Source organism: Danio aesculapii, chromosome 18 (assembly GCF_903798145.1).
Source record: "Danio aesculapii chromosome 18, fDanAes4.1, whole genome shotgun sequence".
Classification (NCBI taxonomy): domain Eukaryota; kingdom Metazoa; phylum Chordata; class Actinopteri; order Cypriniformes; family Danionidae; genus Danio; species Danio aesculapii.
In genome coordinates this window covers 47,420,264-47,441,991 of record NC_079452.1, presented here as the reverse complement: position 1 = coordinate 47,441,991, position 21,728 = coordinate 47,420,264, and the positions used below count along the sequence as shown (strand labels likewise).

The 21,728-nt window shown below is 35.5% G+C and overlaps 1 protein-coding gene across 1 annotated transcript in view; it reads right to left on the bottom strand.

The window, feature by feature from the left end:
- Nucleotides 1-21,728, bottom strand: part of cftr (CF transmembrane conductance regulator) — a 50,441-nt gene that overhangs the window by 15,624 nt on the left and 13,089 nt on the right. Inside the window, exons 10-21 of the mRNA XM_056478441.1 lie at nucleotides 21,263-21,439; nucleotides 20,170-20,361; nucleotides 14,403-14,497; nucleotides 13,885-13,971; nucleotides 11,826-12,537; nucleotides 10,156-10,293; nucleotides 9,644-9,681; nucleotides 9,257-9,537; nucleotides 9,076-9,155; nucleotides 7,075-7,225; nucleotides 2,095-2,322; nucleotides 1,742-1,842 (exon numbers count right to left, since the gene is read on the bottom strand). Of these exons, the coding sequence (XP_056334416.1) occupies nucleotides 1,742-1,842; nucleotides 2,095-2,322; nucleotides 7,075-7,225; nucleotides 9,076-9,155; nucleotides 9,257-9,537; nucleotides 9,644-9,681; nucleotides 10,156-10,293; nucleotides 11,826-12,537; nucleotides 13,885-13,971; nucleotides 14,403-14,497; nucleotides 20,170-20,361; nucleotides 21,263-21,439 (2,280 nt within the window). The remainder of the gene's footprint in view (nucleotides 1-1,741; nucleotides 1,843-2,094; nucleotides 2,323-7,074; nucleotides 7,226-9,075; nucleotides 9,156-9,256; nucleotides 9,538-9,643; nucleotides 9,682-10,155; nucleotides 10,294-11,825; nucleotides 12,538-13,884; nucleotides 13,972-14,402; nucleotides 14,498-20,169; nucleotides 20,362-21,262; nucleotides 21,440-21,728) is intronic.

Here is a 21,728-nt window from a genome sequence, read left to right as displayed (position 1 = left end):
CCAAGACCAACGACGAGATGATCCCAAGGTTTCCATATCCTGGACCAGGCCGTATCCTGAGCAGCTACTGTGATGGTCATGGAGGAGTGGAACATGAGACTGATTCCTGTGACGCTCCAGGGACAGACGAGTCTTTGCTGAGGCCAGCTTCCAGCCTCCGCCGCTGAGACTGCAGCTCTGCACAAGACGTTTGGCCAGCAGAGAAATTAAAATGATCGTGCCCAACTGAGTCTGATTCTCTCAAGGTTTTTTTTCTTCACTTTCGCCAATTAGTGAAGTTTTTTTCCCTCTCCATTGTCGCCACTGGCTTGCATGGTTTGGGATCTATAGAGCTGCGCATCGTTGGTCTTGGTCTTCAGTGTTTGGACTCTCAGTAGTGATTTTTAAACCACACTGAACTGAGCTAAACTGAACTGAACTTAAACACGACAAACTGAACTACACTGTTCCTATTTACTGTGACCTTTTATGTGAAGCTGCTTTGACACAATCTACATTGTAAAAGCGCTATAGAAATAAAGGTGAATTGAATTGAATTGAATTTCTAAAAGTGTCCACATTCAATAATTATATTATATATTATATATTATAAGCAGGGCTGTGCGATTCATCGAAATCGAATCGCTTTGAAACGTTGTGATTTGGTAATCGCAAGAGGCTACATATATATGAAATATATATGTATTTTGTAATTTGTAGTTGCCCAGAGCAAATACGTGACTGTCGTCTGTGTGTGATAGTCTTACTAGCCAGTAGAGTGATCACACTTTCCTTCTGCCCACTCAGAATTGCGCAACCGAACTATGCAGAAAACCCACAATAAAAAACAAACAAAAAAACGAACAGGAAAGTGCGGACGAGTGGGATCATGGCATCTGCCGCTTCAGAAGTATTAATAGACGAATTCATATAGAAGAAAAACAGCATGTCAGTAATATGGGAATATTTTGGTTTCAAAGTCACGGACACGGAACAAAAGCAGTTCATTTGTAAGAATTGTTGCCACAGCACGAGGAAATACAACAACCAGCACTTTAAAAAGACTATACAGTATGAGGAGTGTCTTGCTAAAAAGTCTAAAAGACTTGTTTCAGCCATGTTAGTGTGTGGAGTGTTCTGTATTTTCATAATTATTATTATTTTGTTTTATAATAAGCTACAATATAACTCCTTCATTTAAGTTCAACTTGTTTACAGAAAGGTATGGCCATTTTATTTGTTTATTGTTTGCTCTCTAGAGAAAAATGAGTGTTTCATTTCTGAATAGTTAAGAACAAATTTGAATAAATGTTTAAGTTAATATCTTTTCAGTTCCTTTTTTTAACTAACACTCACTGCAATTTAGCAGTAAGAAGCTAAGATACAGATTATTGAGCTGAGGCTTGACTATAAAATTAAATTGCAAATCAAATTGAAATCGCAATATCTGTTATAAAAATTGCAATTAGATATTTTCCCCAAATCGCACAGCCCTAATTACAAGTAATATTTGCCTACTTTTTTCAATATGCTCCAAATCTGGCATTGGACCTACGTATACTGCAGAATGACCCAAACATGTGTATGAATGTAACTTATTCCACTGATTATAAGGGAAAACAAAATGTTCTGCACCTCGATAAGCCTGTTTTGTACTGACTTCAAAAGCCTTGCTCTGGCAATATTTTCAAAAAGCATTACAGAACAGAATGATTTCTGCAGTCCAGAACAGCTGAAAAGCAAAACTAAAGCAAGCACGTACCATTCCATCCACTGCAATGCTGGTGGCAACACACCACTGGAAGGTGCCGAGAATGAGCATTGCCAGGCATATGATGATACCAATCTCGCCTGGTTTATCCTCTGCAAGAAAAAAAACACACACACATTCACATGCACCAACTAGCAAGTATAAACATCAAGCCAAAGGTTGCTCACAATGACCTCACTTCTACACTTCAAAGGCATTTTCCAAGCAATGCTCGCAATTACGCCTTAATTGAACCAATTGTGTGTGAAACGGTCTAAATCAAGCGTTTAGTGGAGCGTCAAATAAACAGTGGCATCCGCTCGTTAGCTTCACTTTCTCATATCTAAATGGAGGAGCGCTCTTACGGTTGGTTCCTACCGCTATCCAGGCGGCCAGCGTGAAAAAGAAGACGAAGAGGATGTCGGCGCGGAAGAGGAACCATCGGAGGGTGGACAGGTAGAGGAACCAGGTGGCTGTGTGGGTGTTGATGGTCTTGTGGAAGAGGGCCTCAAAGTAGGCCTGTCGCTCGAAGGCCCTGATGGTCCACAAACCCTTCAAAGACATGATGAGGTGCGAGAAAATGGGGCTCCGGGCTGAAAACAAAGATTTAAGCAGATGTTATACAGGTTTGTGTAACAGAAAACAAATCTTGTCTCACAATAAAACTAGATTTTGGATTCCATTGTTATGATAGCTTTATATTGTATGTGTATGGGATGCATTCATTCATTTATTTATTTACTGTATGTGTAGTTATAAATGTATTTTATTTATTTTTAATTTTTTTCAATTTTGCATGTTTGGTTTTGGGCATCAAGAAGGCTCAGTAGTTAGCACTGTCGCCTCACAGCAAGAAGGTCGCTGGTTCGAGTGCTCGTTGGGTTGGGTTTGCATGTTCTCCCCGTGTTCGAGTGGGTTTCCTCTGGGTGCTCTGTTTTCCCCCACAGTCCAAATACATACGCTATAAGTGAATTGGATGAACTAAATTGTCCGTATTGTATGTGTGTGAATACATGTGTATGGATGTTTCCCAGTACTGGGTTGCAGCTGGTAGGGCATCCGCTCCATAAAACATATGCTGGATAAGTTGGTGGTTAATTTCGCTGTGGCAACCCCTGATGAATAAAGGGACTAAACTGAAGGAGAATGAATGAATGAATGAATGAATGAATGAATGAATGAATGAATGAATGAATAAATGAATGAATGAATGTTTGGTTTTGTATTCATTAGTACATGTTAAAAATGTTCCCAAAATCCAGAGGTTGGTAGAGTATCTAAAATCTATACTCAAGTAAAAGTACTAGCACTTGCGGAAATATTTACTTTTAAACATTTAAACATTTAAACATTTAAAAGTAAAAGTAACAATCTTAAAAGTTACTTGAGTAAGAGTATCTGATGAAAAAGTTACTTAAGTAAACAGTTACAAGTTACTTTTAATTATAACTATGTTTATTTTCATTTCACAGTAACAGAGAAACGCGCCAAATGTAGCGAAGTAAGAGTAGTGATTTTTCTCAAATAATTAACTTGAGTAAAAGTACACATTACCCTATAATTTTACTCAAGTAAATGTAACAAAGTACTACCCACCTCTGCCAAAATTAATAAAAACAGTGTTTAAAAGAATTGATTTTGGTTGACTCGACACTTTTATTACTTTTTTGTCATTCTATAGTTTGACACCAACCACCGAAAAAAAGAAATGAACACTTTAGGATTATTATTCATCATAAAACTATTTTTATCTATTAAACAGTGGTTTGGCTAAACAAATTGTTGCTTTGAATAAAAAAAATCTCAGCTGATGTAGTAAACTGTATAGAGAACTATATTACTTGCATATTAATAAGAATAATATTAATAACTACAACAACAGAATGTTTTTGATAAGATAATCTATACACAAGTTAATTGTTGTTTTTATAATGAATTATAAAATCATGGTTTTATTCCAGTTTGTTTTTGAAGATCTAATAATTTACACAGTATTAATTATTTCATGTTGTTTTTCATTATTGATTTTCCCGAACAGGATAAGTAAAATATAATGAAATTATGAAAGCGATTATAGTGCAAAAATAGTTTGTTTCTCTGCTGAACTAATAAACTGTGGGCATTAAATCCTATGGGACATACTGATTACATGAGATGTTATTTTAAGTTTATTATGTTCTATAACTAGTAGTAAAGATGTAGGAATGATCTTGTTCACTTCACTTAAACCAGAATTTTCTGATGAAATTGACAAGATCCGAAATTATTTCTTATCAAAGGAAACAAAAAAAAGCATCTGGCGATTCTTAGACAGGAGATGTGCCATATAACGTGTAGTGAAACTGTATTCACTCGTCCACAGAAAAAGCATAGCTAAAAGATTTAGATCTTGAGATATAAGAACAGTATCAGTTCATTCAAAGTAAACTGTATAGAGAACTATTACTTTCACATTACTATAATATTAAAAACTACAACTACAGAGATGTTTTGATCTGATAATCTACACACATACAAAATGTTATTTTTACCTTAAATCGAGTTATAAAATCAGGGTTTGTTTTTGAATATCTAATAATTTACACAGAAATAATTCTTTCACAGCTTGTCTCATTAAAGATTTTCATGAACATGCTAAGTAAAATATAATGGAAATATGAAAGTGATTGTAGTGCAAATATAGTTTGCTTCTCTGCTGAACTAATAAGCTTAACTAATAAGACTTGCCTGAGGTAAATCTAATGTTATGGTGAGATGTTATTTTAAGTGTATTGTGTGCTATAACTAGTAGTAAAGATCTTGTTCACTTCACTTAAACCAGTGAAGAGCAAAACAGCACGTATTGCTGTATTTTCAAGTCAAATTGACAGGATCTGAAATTATTTCTTATCAATAATATCAGTTCATTATAAACTAGAAGTTATACATACAGTGTATTTGTTTCCATAAGGAATATTTGTCTCCAAATATGTGTACTCCTCTACCCCTAGTTTTTTAGGTCAACTACTCCTTTAACTGTCAATCTCGAGCACTTATTGTATTTCGCCATCATCTGTGCCACACATTTTCGATAGCAGAAGGGCTCAGGAAAAGGAAGGAAGAAATAAAAGTCCTGCCCTCTGTCCTCTGGCCTTCTGGTGACCCCCTAAACAAAATGAACTAATCCACAAGTTCGGCTGCCCACAATATAACTAAATCATCACATTTCTCTCATTCATCATGTATTTCCTCGCAGCATTCCTTTCTCTTTCTATAAGCAAGACAATGCCTTGAGCTCCTCTTGCATGAAAACCAATGGCATTGCGCAGTTTTCTGGGATCCCCGCCATGAGGCTTGTTGCTCATCAGTTGCGGACGATGAGTGAATGATATCAGGATAACAGAAGAGGAAATCCCTGTACAGGGAACGCAGTATTACAAAGTACGGAAAGCCCTAGTTGCTTTTTTGGTGGCCCTGGACAGACTGACAGAGGGAAGAGCGTCGACTGTTACGGCTGTACAATATATTGTTTCAGCATCAACAATGTGATATATGCATCCTCGATAGTCACATCACAGGATGTGCAATATCAAGTTTACCAGGTACTATAGTCTGGAATAAATGTGATTTCAGTATAGATTTCAGTCATAAACACTCTCAGGATTTAGTATAGTAATGAATATGTATATGGCAATATTAATGTATTTGGTCTTGGCGGTATAGATCTGCTACGCTGCTGCTGCTTTGATAATTATGGCAGAGCAAGTACAGAGACCTGCTTCTGCAAGCATATATACACAAAGATGCCGTATGAGAATATAACACGCTGCCGCTGCAAACATAATATATATGTAACCTCAGCAGCAGATCTAAACACAGGTGGAACTGGGGTGGAGGTGGGTCTCAGAAAGCTTAACAGCGTAAGATGATGCAGGGCATTTAAACTGATGAGGAGCAGGCTCACAGGCTGTTGAGGTGATAGCAACCACTCTCCTGCACTATGTAATTAATGATACAGGAGCAGATTAGGTGACCTATAAGAGTGAGCGAATAGAGTTTCATGGCAGAAATTTCACTAATTGCAAATTTGAACTACAACAGAATGAAAGTTTATCATCTGTATACGGTTTTTCCAAGATGCTGTAGAATTAAATTTTGGATATACCGTACCTAATCATCACTGAATAATAAGTGTTCAATACATAGAAATGACATAAAGTGAGCCTCAACCACCATTGTTTCCTCGTTCTCATGTTAATCCCATAAGTGTAAAATCCTGGTAAAAAACAGGACAAAAACTCAACACAAGATCATTTTTATGCACGCCCCAGGCTGTGTTTGACTGGCCACAATGTTTCCTACTAAGATTACAACAAATTTTCCCCCCTTATTTTTAAGCTTTATCTAAGCTTGTATTATACTTACTTATTAAAGACTCTTATTTTGAAAATGGGACAGGCTTTTCTGTAAGGAGCAAGCAACATTAAAACTCTTTGAAACTGCCCCTTTTAGGCTTTGATCCTAATTGTGCCATTTTGGTGACTCTCGCTTTAAATTCAAATGAGATTGTGCTCTTTTTCAAAAGAGGGCGGAGCTACAAATGCCTTCCTGTCTGCATAGTGGCAGATTCAAAAACAAGACTAACATCCTATGCTGATGAGGGAGAGATCGTCACTAATGGGCGTGGCTTTCACCCTCTGATGACACGTACAAAAGGGAGAATGTCAATCAAACTGCACTTCTGCAGTTTCTGTTTTTATAAAGTGTGATTATAATAAAATAGAGTTGATACATTTCTACTACTAGAAGCTGATTATATCCACAGATTGTTCCCACACAACTGTTTAAACTCCTTATACATTGATTTTTGCGTAATAGGTCCCCTTTAATGTGCATATTGTTTTGAATTTGCTGCATATGTTTCCAATGAGGCAACAGATACATGTGTATATTTGTAAATGAGGCAACAAATATGTTTCCCATGTAAGACCTCATAATGTTTGTATTAAATAAAAATTTATTTCATTTAATTTTTAAAATTTTACACTAATCGTTACAATCTAAAATTCTGAATTCTAAATAGGGCACAACAGACCACGGATGATTGGTTGAGAGACTCCATTTTGACCTCCAGCCTATGCCATTTCCTCAGAGATATCCTTTCTGTTTCTGGTTAACTCATCCTTCCTCTGCTCCTCCTCTGTTTTTTGGACCTAGCACTGACCTTCCATTAGGGCCCTGTGTGTAACTGTCCCTTCTCAACGCTGGCAGAAAGCCACACGCCAGTGCGTCAGGGATCCCACTGCCAATGGCAAAGACGCATCTAACAACTGCATGTGAAGAATGCTCACATTATCTGGCCTTACCTTCTGTCTCCAGCTGTTTAAGCTGTTGACCCGTGCGGAGAAAGTACTTCCTCATCACAATGAAAATAATGGCCAGGGGAGTAGCAGCGAGGAATATGTACGGCCGCACAATGGACACCACAAGAATACATCCAACCACCACTACTGTCAGCTGTTGGAAGAAAAGAGATGTTTAAATATTCAATGTTCTGTTTGTCACAGGAAATTGATGCTTTTATTCAGCAAAGATGCTTTAAATAAAAAAAAGTGCCAATAAAGATATTTATAATGTTACAAAAGCTTTTTGCTTCATAAGAAGGCTGCTTTATTGAACTGTATATAAATCAGAGAGTATTTAAAGTGTAATAATATAACAATTATATTTTGACTCATTTAAATGCAGCCATGGCAAACATTTGTGTGTGTATGTGTGTGTATATATATATATATATATATATATATATATATATATATATATATATATATATATATATATATATATATATATATATATATATATATATATATTTTTTTTTTTTTTTTTTTTATTAAATTTATCAAATTTATTATATAAAGCAATATGAAAAACAATTCATGTGTGAAAATTCTTAATTATAACCCCTCAAATTACATTTAATATATAAGGAAAGAGGTCTTAAGAGGTTAATGCCATAGTTGTAGGTACTAATGTGGCCAGAGAGCCTAGACTTACCCTCTTAGGAGATACTTCACTCCTTGATCAATAAAGCATTAATTTCAGATTTGTCAGACTAGCCCTACTAGCAGCCATAAAATGTATAACTTTGAGATGGAAGGATTCTAAACCACCTTCAACTTCCATGTGGATTAAAGAAGTGTCATCTTATATGCCTTTGTTTGTCAAACACTGTGGCAGCTTTATTTCTTGGGTATAACAGGACAGAATGCTGAGATAGAACCTGACTTTTATGTCTTCTTGTTTTACTTTATTCATGGTTTATTTATGGCACTATGGGTCGGAGGTTTGGGGCATGTATAGGGCAGTATGTGTGGGGATAAAAGAGCTATTTAGATTATTCTGTACTTTGTTGTACTTTGTGTTTAACTTGTAAAAACCCAATAAATATACTGTTAAAGAAAATAAACCTTAATTTATAAGATAAGAATAAGAAATTAGAATTTAGACACATTGATTAATTATATATTATTTTTATTATCGCATATAACAATTTCTGATAGTTGTAGAGTGTTTTGTATTTTAAATGTATTTAAAATTATTATTATGTCTTATTATCAGATGCTGAATGTTCTGTTGATTGATAGTTTCAGCAGTTTGAATTGACAAAATGTATGGCTTGGCAAATCATGCTACAAAAACCAGGTAATTATCTGTCAGAACTTTTTCTGTTATTTTATAAATTTATATATATATATATATAGTATTTCTTATACAATATATTGATATTTTTTTAAACTACTAAAACTGTCAAAAATTGTCACTTAAACATTAACAAAGTAAAATTTTTAACATTGAAAGTTGTCTGAGCTGAACTCAAGGTCGCAATGCAATTCGAAAGTGTAACTAAACAGAACACACCTCTGAGAAACAAAAATCTGTTCATTCATACATACATTTTCTTTTCGGCTTAGTCTCTTTATTAATCAGGTGTCACCATAGCGGAATGAACTGCCAACTTATCCAGAACATGTTTCCTTCCGGCTGCAACCCATCACTGGGAAACACCCATACACTCGTGTTCATACACGTACACTACGGACAATTTAGCTGACCCAATTCACCTGTAGCGCATGTCTTTGGACTGTGGGGGAAACCGGAGCACCCGGAGGAAACCCACGCGAACACGGGGAGAACATGCAAACTCCACACAGAAATGCCAACTGACCCAGCCACCAGCAACTTTTTTTACTTTTTATTTTTATTTTTTCCAGTGCAAAGTGGTAGATTGCAAGACTGAGAGAACTAAAAACCCACTTTTAAACACTACATTTTCATTCTTAAAGTTTACTAAAGGATTCACAAACCTGGACAAAGTCAAACATGAGAAGAGGAAGCATGTCATCTATTGTGGCCATATCTTTGGTGAACCTATTCATGATTCGGCCTGCAAAAACAATATAAACAGCAAAGTATTAAGTCAGAATCCGCACCTGTGGAAGCAAGTTTTACCGTTTTGACTTAATTCAGCCCTAAATACTGACTAACCTGTCTTCATAGTGTTGAGCACAGACATGGGAGCACTGAGAACAGCATGCAGCATCTTCTGATGCAGTTTTTTGGATATGGTGATGGTTGTGTGCACAAACGGAAGACCTCGGAAAAATCCCATCGCGAGGAGGCTCTCTGATGTGGCCACATAGATGTAGAGAATGTAATAGCTGCTCGTGGGAGTCACAGTGATGACGTAGGTTTGTCCAGGTGAAGACGCGTTGGAGTGCTTTGTCATGTTTGGCTCAGATCGTTGATGTTCCTCTCTCCAAAGTTCACTGGAACCAAATAAGTATTGTATGATTAAAACTAAATTTCACTCTGTTAATGAAGAATGCTTACCAAGACAAGGGCAAACAAGGTACTGTAAGGAGAAAAACTTACTCTGTTATCAGAAAAATCCCTGCAACAGATCCTGCAATCTAAAAAACAAAATAAAGTAAGATTTGTTAAATATAAATGAGTAAATATATTACACAACTATTCGAAAGTTGTATTTAGATGTAAAGTTTCTGGTTTCTCTTGAATTCACTGATACTGCATTTATCTGACAAAATATACTGTAATAAAAAGGCATATTTTTGTTAAATATTATTATAATTGACCAGTCTTCTATTGAAGTGTATTTTAAGATGCAACACATTTTCTGGAACAATTTCTTCAGAATTGAGTGTCATATAATCCTTCAGAATTAAAAAAGAATGTTTACTCAATGTATTACAGTAAATGAGATGTATAAATTGGAATTGCATTTCAAATGTATAAGGACTACACAGTTTTGACATAAACTAAAATACTTAAATAGGATATATATTTGTCAGTCATTCAACAATGAAACAGTTGACACTGAAACAATTGCATTGCTATCATTACAGAAATACAAAAAATAGGATTACCTCAATTGCAGCAATAAAGAGGATGAAGATCAGAACATAAAGAAGGCTTTTATTATTTGACACATATCTGACATATGTGTTCCACTTTGTCGTCTCAAATGTTTCTTCTATTTCATCGATTTCATCAGTTAAGCATGCCTGCAAAGACAAATGCATCAGATTAAATTTGGTAATGTATTGTAAGTTATCATCCTTTTAGAATTTTATTTGTTTAAAACATTCCTAACAGACACACAACATCATACGACGTAAATATTAGGTTAGATTTAAATCGCCAGCATCTAAGGACAGCACTATTTTGACGTCCAATAATGTCCAATTTTGAGCTAACATCTTAAACCAACGTCATATTGACGTCAAAAACTGACACTTACTCCTGATAGACGTCATAGTGGTAACATCCAAACAACGTCAAGCTGTAACATTGATATTTGGTTGCTGTTAGGTTGCATTGAAAAAAAGTAACCAAAATGCAACATTTGTCCGACATTGAACATTGACTACAGCCTAACGTTGGGTTCTGACGTCGGCCTGATGTTGGGTTCTGATGTCAACCCCATTTTCATTTCCAAACAAAATGCAACGTCCCACGACGTTGGGGTACAACATCAATCTGACGTCATGTTGACGTCCTGTGCCTGCCAGGTTTATTTCAAGAGTTCACACTTAGCTGTTGATTGATAATAAAGCTTGTTTGGCATGCTGTCCATGGTCTACATTCATTCTTCCATGGCGGGGCCCCACGAAAAGATTCATCCCGCCACGGCTACATTCAAAACATGCTATTTTTTTTAAATAGCGGGTGATAATCGCACCAAAAAGTATTTAAAGGTAAGTGAATTATAACAGCGCAAACTTTTCTGTAATATTAGTAGTGCTGTGCGTCATTTGTTTAACCCTTTAAGGTTAAATTGCACCTCAGCAGCGTTTATTTAAGAGCGCACAAGAAGATCTGCGCGCTCTTAAAGCGGCTTATATTTGAGGGGGCATGCAAGAAGTTTTGTGCACGAGCAGAAAAAAATCGGCGCGCAAGCAAAGAGATCCGCATGCTCGTAGGCTATTGCATAAATGCGATCACAACAGCGCTCACGACATTTGTCATTGAAATAACGCCAGGTAGTTGGTAGATCTTTGTAAAAAAAGACCTGCCGCCACAACTGGAAAAAATCCTAGAGGAAACACTGCTGTCCCAGGAGAAAACCCACATGAGCACAGGGAGAACGAGCAAACTCCGCACAGAAATATCAACTGGTTTAGTTGGGACATTAACCAGAGCCATTCTTGCTGTGAGGCAACAGTGCTAATCACTGGGCCGGTGTGTCACCCATCTGGAAAGGAGGGGGAGTAGGGGTGGGTAGAGGGGTATTCTTCAAGATGAAAATATTGAGATAAGAAAACGCTGGTTATTAATAGCGAGTTAGGATCTGATTGGAGAATCAATCATGAGCTGAAGCGGGACTAGCTGAGAACAATCATTAGCGTGTGATCCTCTCGAAATTAGTTAATAAATAATAAGTCACCTACTCTGAACATAACGCAATACACAAAGATTTTTTGGCTACTATACCTGTTAAAGTACATTTTTTTAAAGCTTATGTCAATATTGTGATAATACCGTATATCATGATTAAGACTTCAACAATTGATGGCAACAGGAAAAAATTCCGCACCTCAATGTTTTCTTCCTCCAGAATGCCGGTCATGTCATATGTGCTGTCCGACAGCCGGCGAGTGTAGATGTCCAGCTCAGATGCCAGTTCACTCTGAGGCACGACAGAAAGGCGTCTGCGGAAAGATGACTGGAGGTGCTCGCGACGGCCCTGGCCCTGTGCATTGGTCATGAACGCTAACACTGACTGCCTCCTCTGACCAGCCATATGCACTCCATGGTTATGATACACATCGCTCCCCATGAAGGACTCATCCACTAACTCGTTCTCAGGCACCAGGGAGAACTTTCTGTCAGGTAACGTCCTTCGCACCTCTTCCTCTGGGACCTGAATGAAAGACGCCTTACGAGCCACCCCGAGAGGGTTGACGATAACTGAAGCTTTTCTTTCGTCGATGTACATAGGCTTGGTTGGAGGCACCTGACGAAAAGCCGAGCGTTCAGGTTGCATGCCTGCACTTTCATCTACTGAGACACGGTGGAGGGTCTCGGTGAGGATGGAGCAGCGACGTTCTGCACTGATATTATCGTAGGCCTCCAAACCTAGAAGCAACGAGCTGAAATCTGGCCGCTCTGACTGAAGCTCTGAAAAGGTGCCGTAGAAAAAGCTTTCACCGTTGTGGAGCAGTAGGATCTTATCGGCCCGCTTCAAATGCTCAATCTTATTTGTGACCAAGATGCGTGTCTTTGAGGCCATCAGCTTACACAGGCATCTAGGTTAAAGGATAAAAATGAGGTTATAGACTAAAAAAATTAAGTTACAACAATAGTTCTCACATTCAATTAAGTACATTTAACATAGCATCTGTTTTTGGTTTGGTTTCTTCCACTGGTAAAAAGTCACAACACATTTTGTTTGTTTGCAGAATGCAACAGCGGCCTTCAGTATTTTTTGCATGCTGAATTAAATGTTTTTGTTTAATCAAATGAACCTTTCTACTCAACTTTAAAATTAAAACAAAATCAAACTGAAATTAAACTTTGTATAACTAAAGAAATGGTCCTATCAATTTTTACAGTGTAGTTGTTGACCCAATAAGGCTGTTGAAACGTTTTATAAGTGTTTTCATCCTTTATAGGTTTACATGAATGAACAGTCCAATGTTTTACCTCATAATATTCAATTTACAGTACATCAAACTACTTGTTTGAAGATTCATTCTTTCTAAACTCCTAGACTCTGCAGCAGCAATAATGGCACTAATTTTACCATATGATTTCAAGCTTGAGTTTGATAAGGAAAGTATAAGCTCTTTCATGAGTTGATCATTCCAAGCCTTGACTGTAAATAGAACTTGTGTAAAACATTTCTCAATGGTAAGACTTTAGTCATTTGATGATTTATAACAAGATGTTACTGCTATGAAATTCCTCATTATCAGTGTTGGCAGGTGTGTGTCCATCTGGATCCAATTTAAATGCAAATTCAAGGTAAGGAGGCAAAAAAATTCAATGCGGGCCTTACATACCTTTAGTGCATTTAGGGCGGATCAGTACTGACAGTTAGTGACTGAATTTTGTGCTTTTGTGAATTTTCTAGTCATAAACAACCAAATGCAGTGATGTAAGTAAAAGATCCATTATGCAGCTTCATTGATCATAACAGTAATTGTCATGCTAACATAAACGTTTTGTCTCAAATGCATTTTTTCAAAATGATGTCAACTGGCCAGTGGGCAAATTTGGCCAGGATGCCGGGGTTAGACCCCTACTCTTTTTCGAAGGACATCCTTGGACTTTTAATGATCACAGAGAGTCAGGACCTCGGTTTAACATTTCATCCAAAAGACAGCGCTCGCTGAGCAGTATAGAGTTCCCTTCACTATACTGGAGTGTTAGGACTCACACAGACCACAGATTGAGCACCCCCTGCTCGTCTCACTAACACCACTTCCAGCAGCAACCTCGCTTTCCCATGTGGTTTCCCATCCAGGTACTGACCAGGCACAGGCAACCATGTGAGAGTTTCAGAGAGTGAGCTGCTGATTTTCAGTCTGTTATCCTGAACACCCTAATTCCTATTCCTACAGCACCTGCCAAATAAAATGTGATTTACATACTTGTCAAATATTTCCTTTTCTGTTGCAATATCCAGATGAGTGAATGGTGCGTCAAGAAGGTAAACATCAGCATCTCTGTAAACAGCCCTGTGCAGACAGAAACACATTACATTTCATTGAGATTTTAATAGGGATATCTAACCAATACAAATGTGATCATTTCAATACATCATTCATTAAATAAAGTTCATTTAAAGGGTTTTTCGAGCAAACCACACAATCAAGCAATAAAGAACATTTTATTTATGGATACAAGTTTGTATTGAATTGCATTGTAAGTGATTTAATTTTGAGTTTATGATCATGTACTGTAAATCTAGAAGAGATCATTGAGTAAACTTCCAGATGTGATTGAAGAGCAGTCATTAAAACGTTATACATTGATGATTTACAATCTTCCCTAAAGTGCTGTGGGAAAGAGCAGCCATAGGGAAGTGAAGACATAAACTACAGATGCTGGTGTACATTGGAGGAGCTGAGAGACGTTCAAGTGCAGGTGAAGAAATGTGTGACTATACCTGGCCAGAGCCACGCGTGCCTTCTGACCCCCGCTCAAGTTTAAACCGCCCTCAGCCATAGGCGTCTTATCCTTCTCTGGAAGAGCAGCCAGATCCTAACATTTAAACACACAACATGACCATATAACACCAGAGTAACACACTGACAATCCAGAGAAAGCCAAACATGCTATTTTACATGAGTGTAAAGTACACAGACACACACAGAAAAACACACATTCACAGCAGTCACACTTAAAAATCTGGCTTAAATTAATGACAACATTCAGGTTTAAAACTTTGAAGCTACAGGAGTATGCGCTTATTGGCCTAAACTGAAACTGGCATAATCTTTTTTATTAAAACCATTATTTGGCACTAAATAGTTATTTGGGAGCAAGAAGTAAAAACTACATTAATGTTCTACATAAGAAAATTATTTTTAACAACAACGGATAAACCTGTAAAGACAGACCTGGCGTGAGCTCTAAGGTTATTAAATAAATGTATGTGCTTTTGTTAAACTCATCTATTCAAACAATTCTATTTATTATGAAAACAGCCATGTTTAATAGCAGCATGTGTGCTAATAAACAGCATTACCCATAATGCTATTCAGAAAACCCCACCAATCACATTGAGCAAAGCGCCTCCCACTCTAATAAAACACAGAAGATTATGTAACTGGTCTCAATACATTGCCATAATACTTCAATATTTGTGTATGACCCATATGTTGCAATACATAAAAAATACAGTTTATATAGATACAACCAGGGTGTGAATTACAGGGGGATTTGGGGGGATTGACCCCCCTAATTAACTCTTGATCCCCCCTGAAGGACATCAAAACAATATGTACGGGGGTCAGCTCTTTAATAGCGAGATATATTTTTCTCTGATTTGTATTTTAAATAATAATGTTAATAATAAAAATAATAGATAATATAAATGTACATTTTACCACCCTAAAACAGTTCATACCATTGTGAATGCATAATGGTGCCAATTATCCTATGTGAGAATAATACTAATTATCAACGGTCTGAAATCGGCAGATATACACCACTGATAGACATGGTAAGTGTTAAAAAGACACTTTTCAAGTAAAATAGCTGTTTGTATGTAGATAAAGCCCAAAAGTCTGAAATCAGACGTTACTGTAGGTAAAGTAAACTAAATATCCCTCAAAACACGGTAAACTTAAATACGTTTATTAAGAAATTAGATGTAATTTAAATAAATACATTAATCAGATTCACTGAAGCATGTGTTACGCAAATGAAAATTACCAAAAAAGTTTACCCCAACCCAAAAGGGATTGTGTGAAACCCAGCATTTTTAAAGCTTACCTTCACCTTTTTGTCTGATTTTCACAATTGAATTATGGGTAATGTAGTTTTTCACTATTTCATTACACAATTTTTTATTATCAAAAATCCTTGAAACAGATCGATTAACAATCTCACATCTTGCATAAGGTCTATGCAAGTAATGTTTATCTTTAATTATTATAAATTATCACTGAAATCAGTACCTCTAAGGAGAAAATTACAAGAATTTGTAATAGTGAAACTCCACTGCTGGACTTTTTAGGTAGATAAGTGCTCCACTGCTTAAAATCTTTAGGTTGATACTAATTTTGCTTTATATACTTGGTAGCAAATTTGTATCTTTTGGTCAGACAAATATTCCGCAAAGCAATCTTATTAATGATAAAAGTTACATAAAATAAAAGCTTTCTTGAACATAAGTAATGGGAATATCCATGCTTAAAAAGTGGGTGAAAAAACTCTGCTTAAACCTATTGATCTTAGGTGGTTTAGGTTATTTTCTGCTTCTTTTATCAGTTAGCAGATAAGTTTACCCAAACCCCTCTAAATCCAGCAGACCAGATTGACTCAGATTTAAGTAGTACAAAAAAAAACAAAAAACAGGGACCACATACAACTTGAGTTAAAAGATTATTCTCATGAGATCTTACCTCGTCATCAACTCTGTTTGTCCATTGTGAAAGCATTAAAAACAATAATTAAATGAGGTGATGCCATAAGAAAGACTGCAAAAGCCTACACAAACAAGTCATTGGTGTTGGGGTTTACAGGCCAGACACAACGTGAATGAAGACTGAAAGACTAGTATATCAGCGACACAAAGAAAACACACGGATAAAACAAGTCCACTAAACTTGGGCGTTTCCACTTTACATTTTAAAGACTTTACAAATCCATTTATTGGATCTTGCTAGTCTTGCATTTGCATTGAGAGCTTGTTTCTAATGCAAGACACAGAGGATTAAGTAAGCTATGAAATTCTTCGCATCTGTAAGCAGACACTGAATAAAGACTCACTGTGTACTGAAAAATAACAATACTTTGTAGCGTGTTGCTAGTTAGCTCACAAACGGCGAAGTTCTCTCACTATGTTGTTATGGCCTTGCCTAGCATTGTGATGACAATAGGCACCTCACACTTCTCTTTAAGATCTGCTGTTGCTGGAGTCTGGATGTTTCGTAACAAACAGTCATAAATCGTGCTTGTAATCACCATTTACTGTGAAAACTTGCTTTGTTTGAGAGGAAACAGGTTTACGGCTGTCCCTATGGGAAATATGGGGACTGACACAGACTGTAAACATCCCAGATTCACCATTGGGAAACACCTTAAATGATTTACAGTGATTTTAAATTTAGATTTATGTATTTGTTTTAAATAATTATATATTTATATAATATATGTGTAATATACTCTTATATGCTATAATATTTAGCGTTTTTATTTCATTATTAAGCATTTATTACATTTTATTAAATGTTTCAAATGGTAAGATATAGTACTAAAACTTAATAATTATCCAGTTATTATCCAATAACCAAATAACATTATCCAATAAAGAAAGTTTATATATTTTATGTTTGGTTGTTGTTTTCAGTTTAAACTGGTTCAAATGTATTTTATCAACCTCATTAGAAAAACTATTTTAAGGGATAGTTCACCCAAAAATGTAAATTTACTCATTATTTACTCATCCTCAAGTGGTTTCTAGCCTTTATGCGTTTCTCTCTTCTGCTGAACACAAAAGAAGATATTTAGTAGAAAGCTGAAAACCTGTAACCACTGACTTCCATAGTAGGAAAAACAAATACTATGAATGCCAATGGTTACAGGTTTCCAACATTTTTCAAAATATCTTCCTTTTTGTTAAGCAGAAGAGAGAAAATGGTTTGAAACAAGTAAAGTGTGAGTAAACAATAGCAGGATTTGCATTTTTGGGTGTATTATGCCTTTCTCAGAAGAAGAAATGTAAATTTTGCTTAATAAAAATGACAAAACTATAGTTTAAGCTTCTTATTTCATTAAAATAAATCGTGATGTGATTTACACCAGACGAATACACTAGAATGGACACATTTGACACGGCAGCCGAATGTATTCTCAGTGGATCTCTCTTCTGAATGTTCGTTCGTGTAAGACTCAATTAAACAGGGGCCCTGTCGCTCAACACTTCAGCTCTTGATAGTCGCACACGATTGGCTGATTTGGTATCAAGAGATTGAGAGTGAACAAAGTAATATGACTCAGTCCTCCATCTAACAAAGCCTCTCAGTTCAACTGCCAGGTGAACATTCCATGTACAGACAGAGAGAAAGAGAGACAGATAGAGAAAGAGAAAGACAAAAACAGAAGCAGAGATAAAGCCAAACAGCATGACAGCCAGAGCTTCAGGCTGAGAAAAGAGATGAGTGAGGTCAGAAAATAGAGGAAACTAAACTAGTATACTAGTGTTATCAAAAATATCAGACCAGTTGAAGCAGTTTGTTGTGGTTTTCGGCACACCACAGTCTAATCTGTCCCGCCACAGTTTCACTTTGTTCATTTTTGAGTTTACAGCAGCTCATTTGCGTGTTTCAGGTTTCTATCAGTTTAAACACTGAAGCGTAAGACATGCTGGAGAACTTAATATTTTCAAGCTGATTGTACATCTATTTTTCTCCATTGAGTTCTTCGTTGCACTCCTGAGCTTCTTCTTATGTCAAATAACTTTAAAAATCATTCATTTATTCATTTTCCTACGGCTTTGTCCCTTATTTATTAGGGGTCGCCACGCTAGAAAGAACCGTCAACTTATCCAGCATAAGTTTTACACAGCGAATGCCCTTTTAGACGCAACCCAGTATTGGGAAACACTCATACACTCTCATTCACACACACTCATACACTGCGGCCAATTTAGTTCATCCAATTCACCTATAGCGCATGTCTTTGGAATATAAGGGAAACCGGAGCACCCAGAGGAAACCCATGCGAACACGGGGAGAACATGCAACCTCCACACAGAAATGCCAAATGGTACAGCTGGGAGTCGAACCAGCGACCTTCTTGCTGTAAGGCGACAGTGCTACCACAGAGCCACCATGCCATCTTAACTTCAAAATACCAGTCCCTAAAACACAATATCTATCTTTTTATTGTTGATATTTTCCCTTTTCTGAAAATACTGACAAACATCCTAATTACATTGAGAAATTAAGGATATTATAATTCTCACATGTGTTAAAACATGTAGTTTGGTGTTTTAACAGCTTAATAAGATAATTAATCTATGTCGGGTGATGGGCACCACCATGTTAGTTTGCGCATCAGTGGAGAGATTAGCTGCTGGATTTACAACATGAATTTTAGGAGAAGTTGATGAATGAACATGAAAGCAAAATAAGTGGCTGTTTAACTGGTAAAAGAATAGAGTGAACGCTATTATAACCGAAACAGCGTGTATCTGATGTGAATAACGCAAAATGTCTGACTTTATTATTGCAGTTTAAATTAAATTAAATTAAATTAAATTAAATTAAATTAAATTAAATTAAATTAAATTAAATTAAATTAAATTAAATTAAATTAAATTAAATTAAATTAAATTAAATTAAATTAAATTAAAATCAGTTCAATTCATGTTTATTTATATAGTGCTTTTACATAGACATAGACAATCTAGTAAATCAAAACTGTGTCAGTTCAGTTTTCAGAGTTGAATTTCAGTTTGGTTTAGTTTCAGTTTAGATCTGTTTCCATAGACATCAGAGTGTATTTTACAAACCATAAATCTACTGTTTTGCTAGTACTTTTGTGTATTGAGATACTGTTGTAATTCTTGTAATTCTTAAAAAGATGTAATTCTTTTCTCTTATTTTATGAAATTGGTAGCATTTTTTTATATTTTGTTGTATGTAATTTTACTGATGTTGTATGTGTAATAGTCTGTTTTTGATTTATTGTTGTCTTTTTAAAATCTTTAAAATCAAAGCCCTTGTGGCTAACTCTGGCTAATTTACAGTTTTAAATTTTGATTAAAGTGCATTGTCCCTTTTAAACAAAAAAAGATGTCTGAAACAACAATACGAAAGGCAAAAGCACTACCTACAGTACATGTACGAGAAGATTGTTAAGCTCTTATTTCATCTGTATATTTGTTCTGTTGTTTCCATTTGTGTTATTGGTTGTAATTTGATAGTTTATTTATTACTGTCTGCTAACTTGTCTTTAATAGTGTTTAATGTATATAAATTAAGCTTGTAGTTAATACTCTAATACTATATCAAAAATGACACAAAGTATCAATATTTTAAAAAGTTTCATATCACAAATTATCATTATACAAAGTATTGAGTTAGATAAATTGAGTTGGAAATTCCAGTATTTTGACAACACTGTTGTAAAGTCCAGAGAGGAGAGAAACTGGAGATGGGAGTAATGCTCAGGAAATGAGGGACAGACGAATTTGTCAGTACCTCCTCAAGCTGGCACGCTTTCACCACACTCTTGTAGCGATACTCATCGTAGGTCAAGCCAAAGAGGATGTTGTCTCGGATGGTTCCAGGCATGATCCAGGCTGTTTGGGAGGAGTAGGAGATTCGACCGCTGTGTCGGATCTTCCCTGAGGAGGGAACCAGCTCCCCGAGGATGGTCATCAACAATGAGCTCTATAAATATAGACAGCACGTCTGAACAATGACAACTCTTCCCCTTCCATATTAAGTTATATTTTTAATTTAATAAATGGCAAAATAAAATGAATTACAAACTATATCAATAATAAATAATCAATAATTAATAATTGTAAGTTATTATGTTAATATTATCAATTTCATTGAAATGTAAATGAAATATTAATTTTGCTCAAATTTGTATATTAGAAATAAAATATTAGTATAAATTAAATTACTGAAATGCTGTTATTAGAGCTGTCTGGATACAATACTCTTTTCTTTAAAAAAAAGTACAAACACCTTTTTAAACGCAAAATAATTAATTAATATTATTTAAAAAATATTAATTTCTAAATAAAATAAATAATTGTATAAATTTAATATTTATAATTATATATATATATCATTAATTTAATAATTTACAATAAAATACAATGTACTGAATTTCATATTTTGCAGCAATTTAGATTTTTTTAAATTATGTAAATAAATCACAAATCTAATTATTAATTAAATAAATGATTTTGTAAGTGAAAGATATTTGTCAGAAATGTTTACACTCTTTCTTTAAATATTCATTTTATTATTTACAAAACTGCAAATTTTTTAAATAGACAAGAATTTAGCTTTTAATTTTAATTAAAAAAAGTTATTAATTCATCTCATAAATTTAATAAATATATACAACTGTGTAAAAAGTGTGTAATACACATAAAACAGACAATAATATTAATTAAAAGTTAAAAATAATTAAGAATTATTATTATCTGTGAATGGACATCTGTAGTCTCACTATAACATATTAAATGATTATAATATATTTACATTGATACTGCTTGCACCTATGCATGGTATTTGCAACAGATTACAGCTAAAAAAAGTTAAGCGCTCCTACTTTCCCAGATCCCATAGAACCGGTCACAGCCAACATCTCTCCTTTCTTCAGCTTCAGACTGATGTCCTTCAGTACAGGAGCCACATACAGGTTAGTGAAGAAGAGGCCTGCGTCTCCATTGTGATGCCCATTAGCTTTGTTCTCCTGTTTTATCCTTTCCAGAAGTTCCCCGGGACCCTAAAGAAACACAGCGTTACACCTCCTTATTCACACCGCACACATACACACAACAAATGCATTCACACTGCTCTGTTCTCCAAGAGTGCTAAAAATGAAGAGCCAAGTCACATTTACAATTGAAAATATCCCCAAATGTTCCAGTAATTTAGAGTTTATCAATGACCTCAGGCTTCATTGGCCGTTAGCTTAATAAAACATGCATTTCTATTGGAATACACTAAAAACAGTCAACAAAGAGCAAAGCAATTAGTTGCCTTTGGAAAGTGAAAAGGAATGTGTTTGAGTC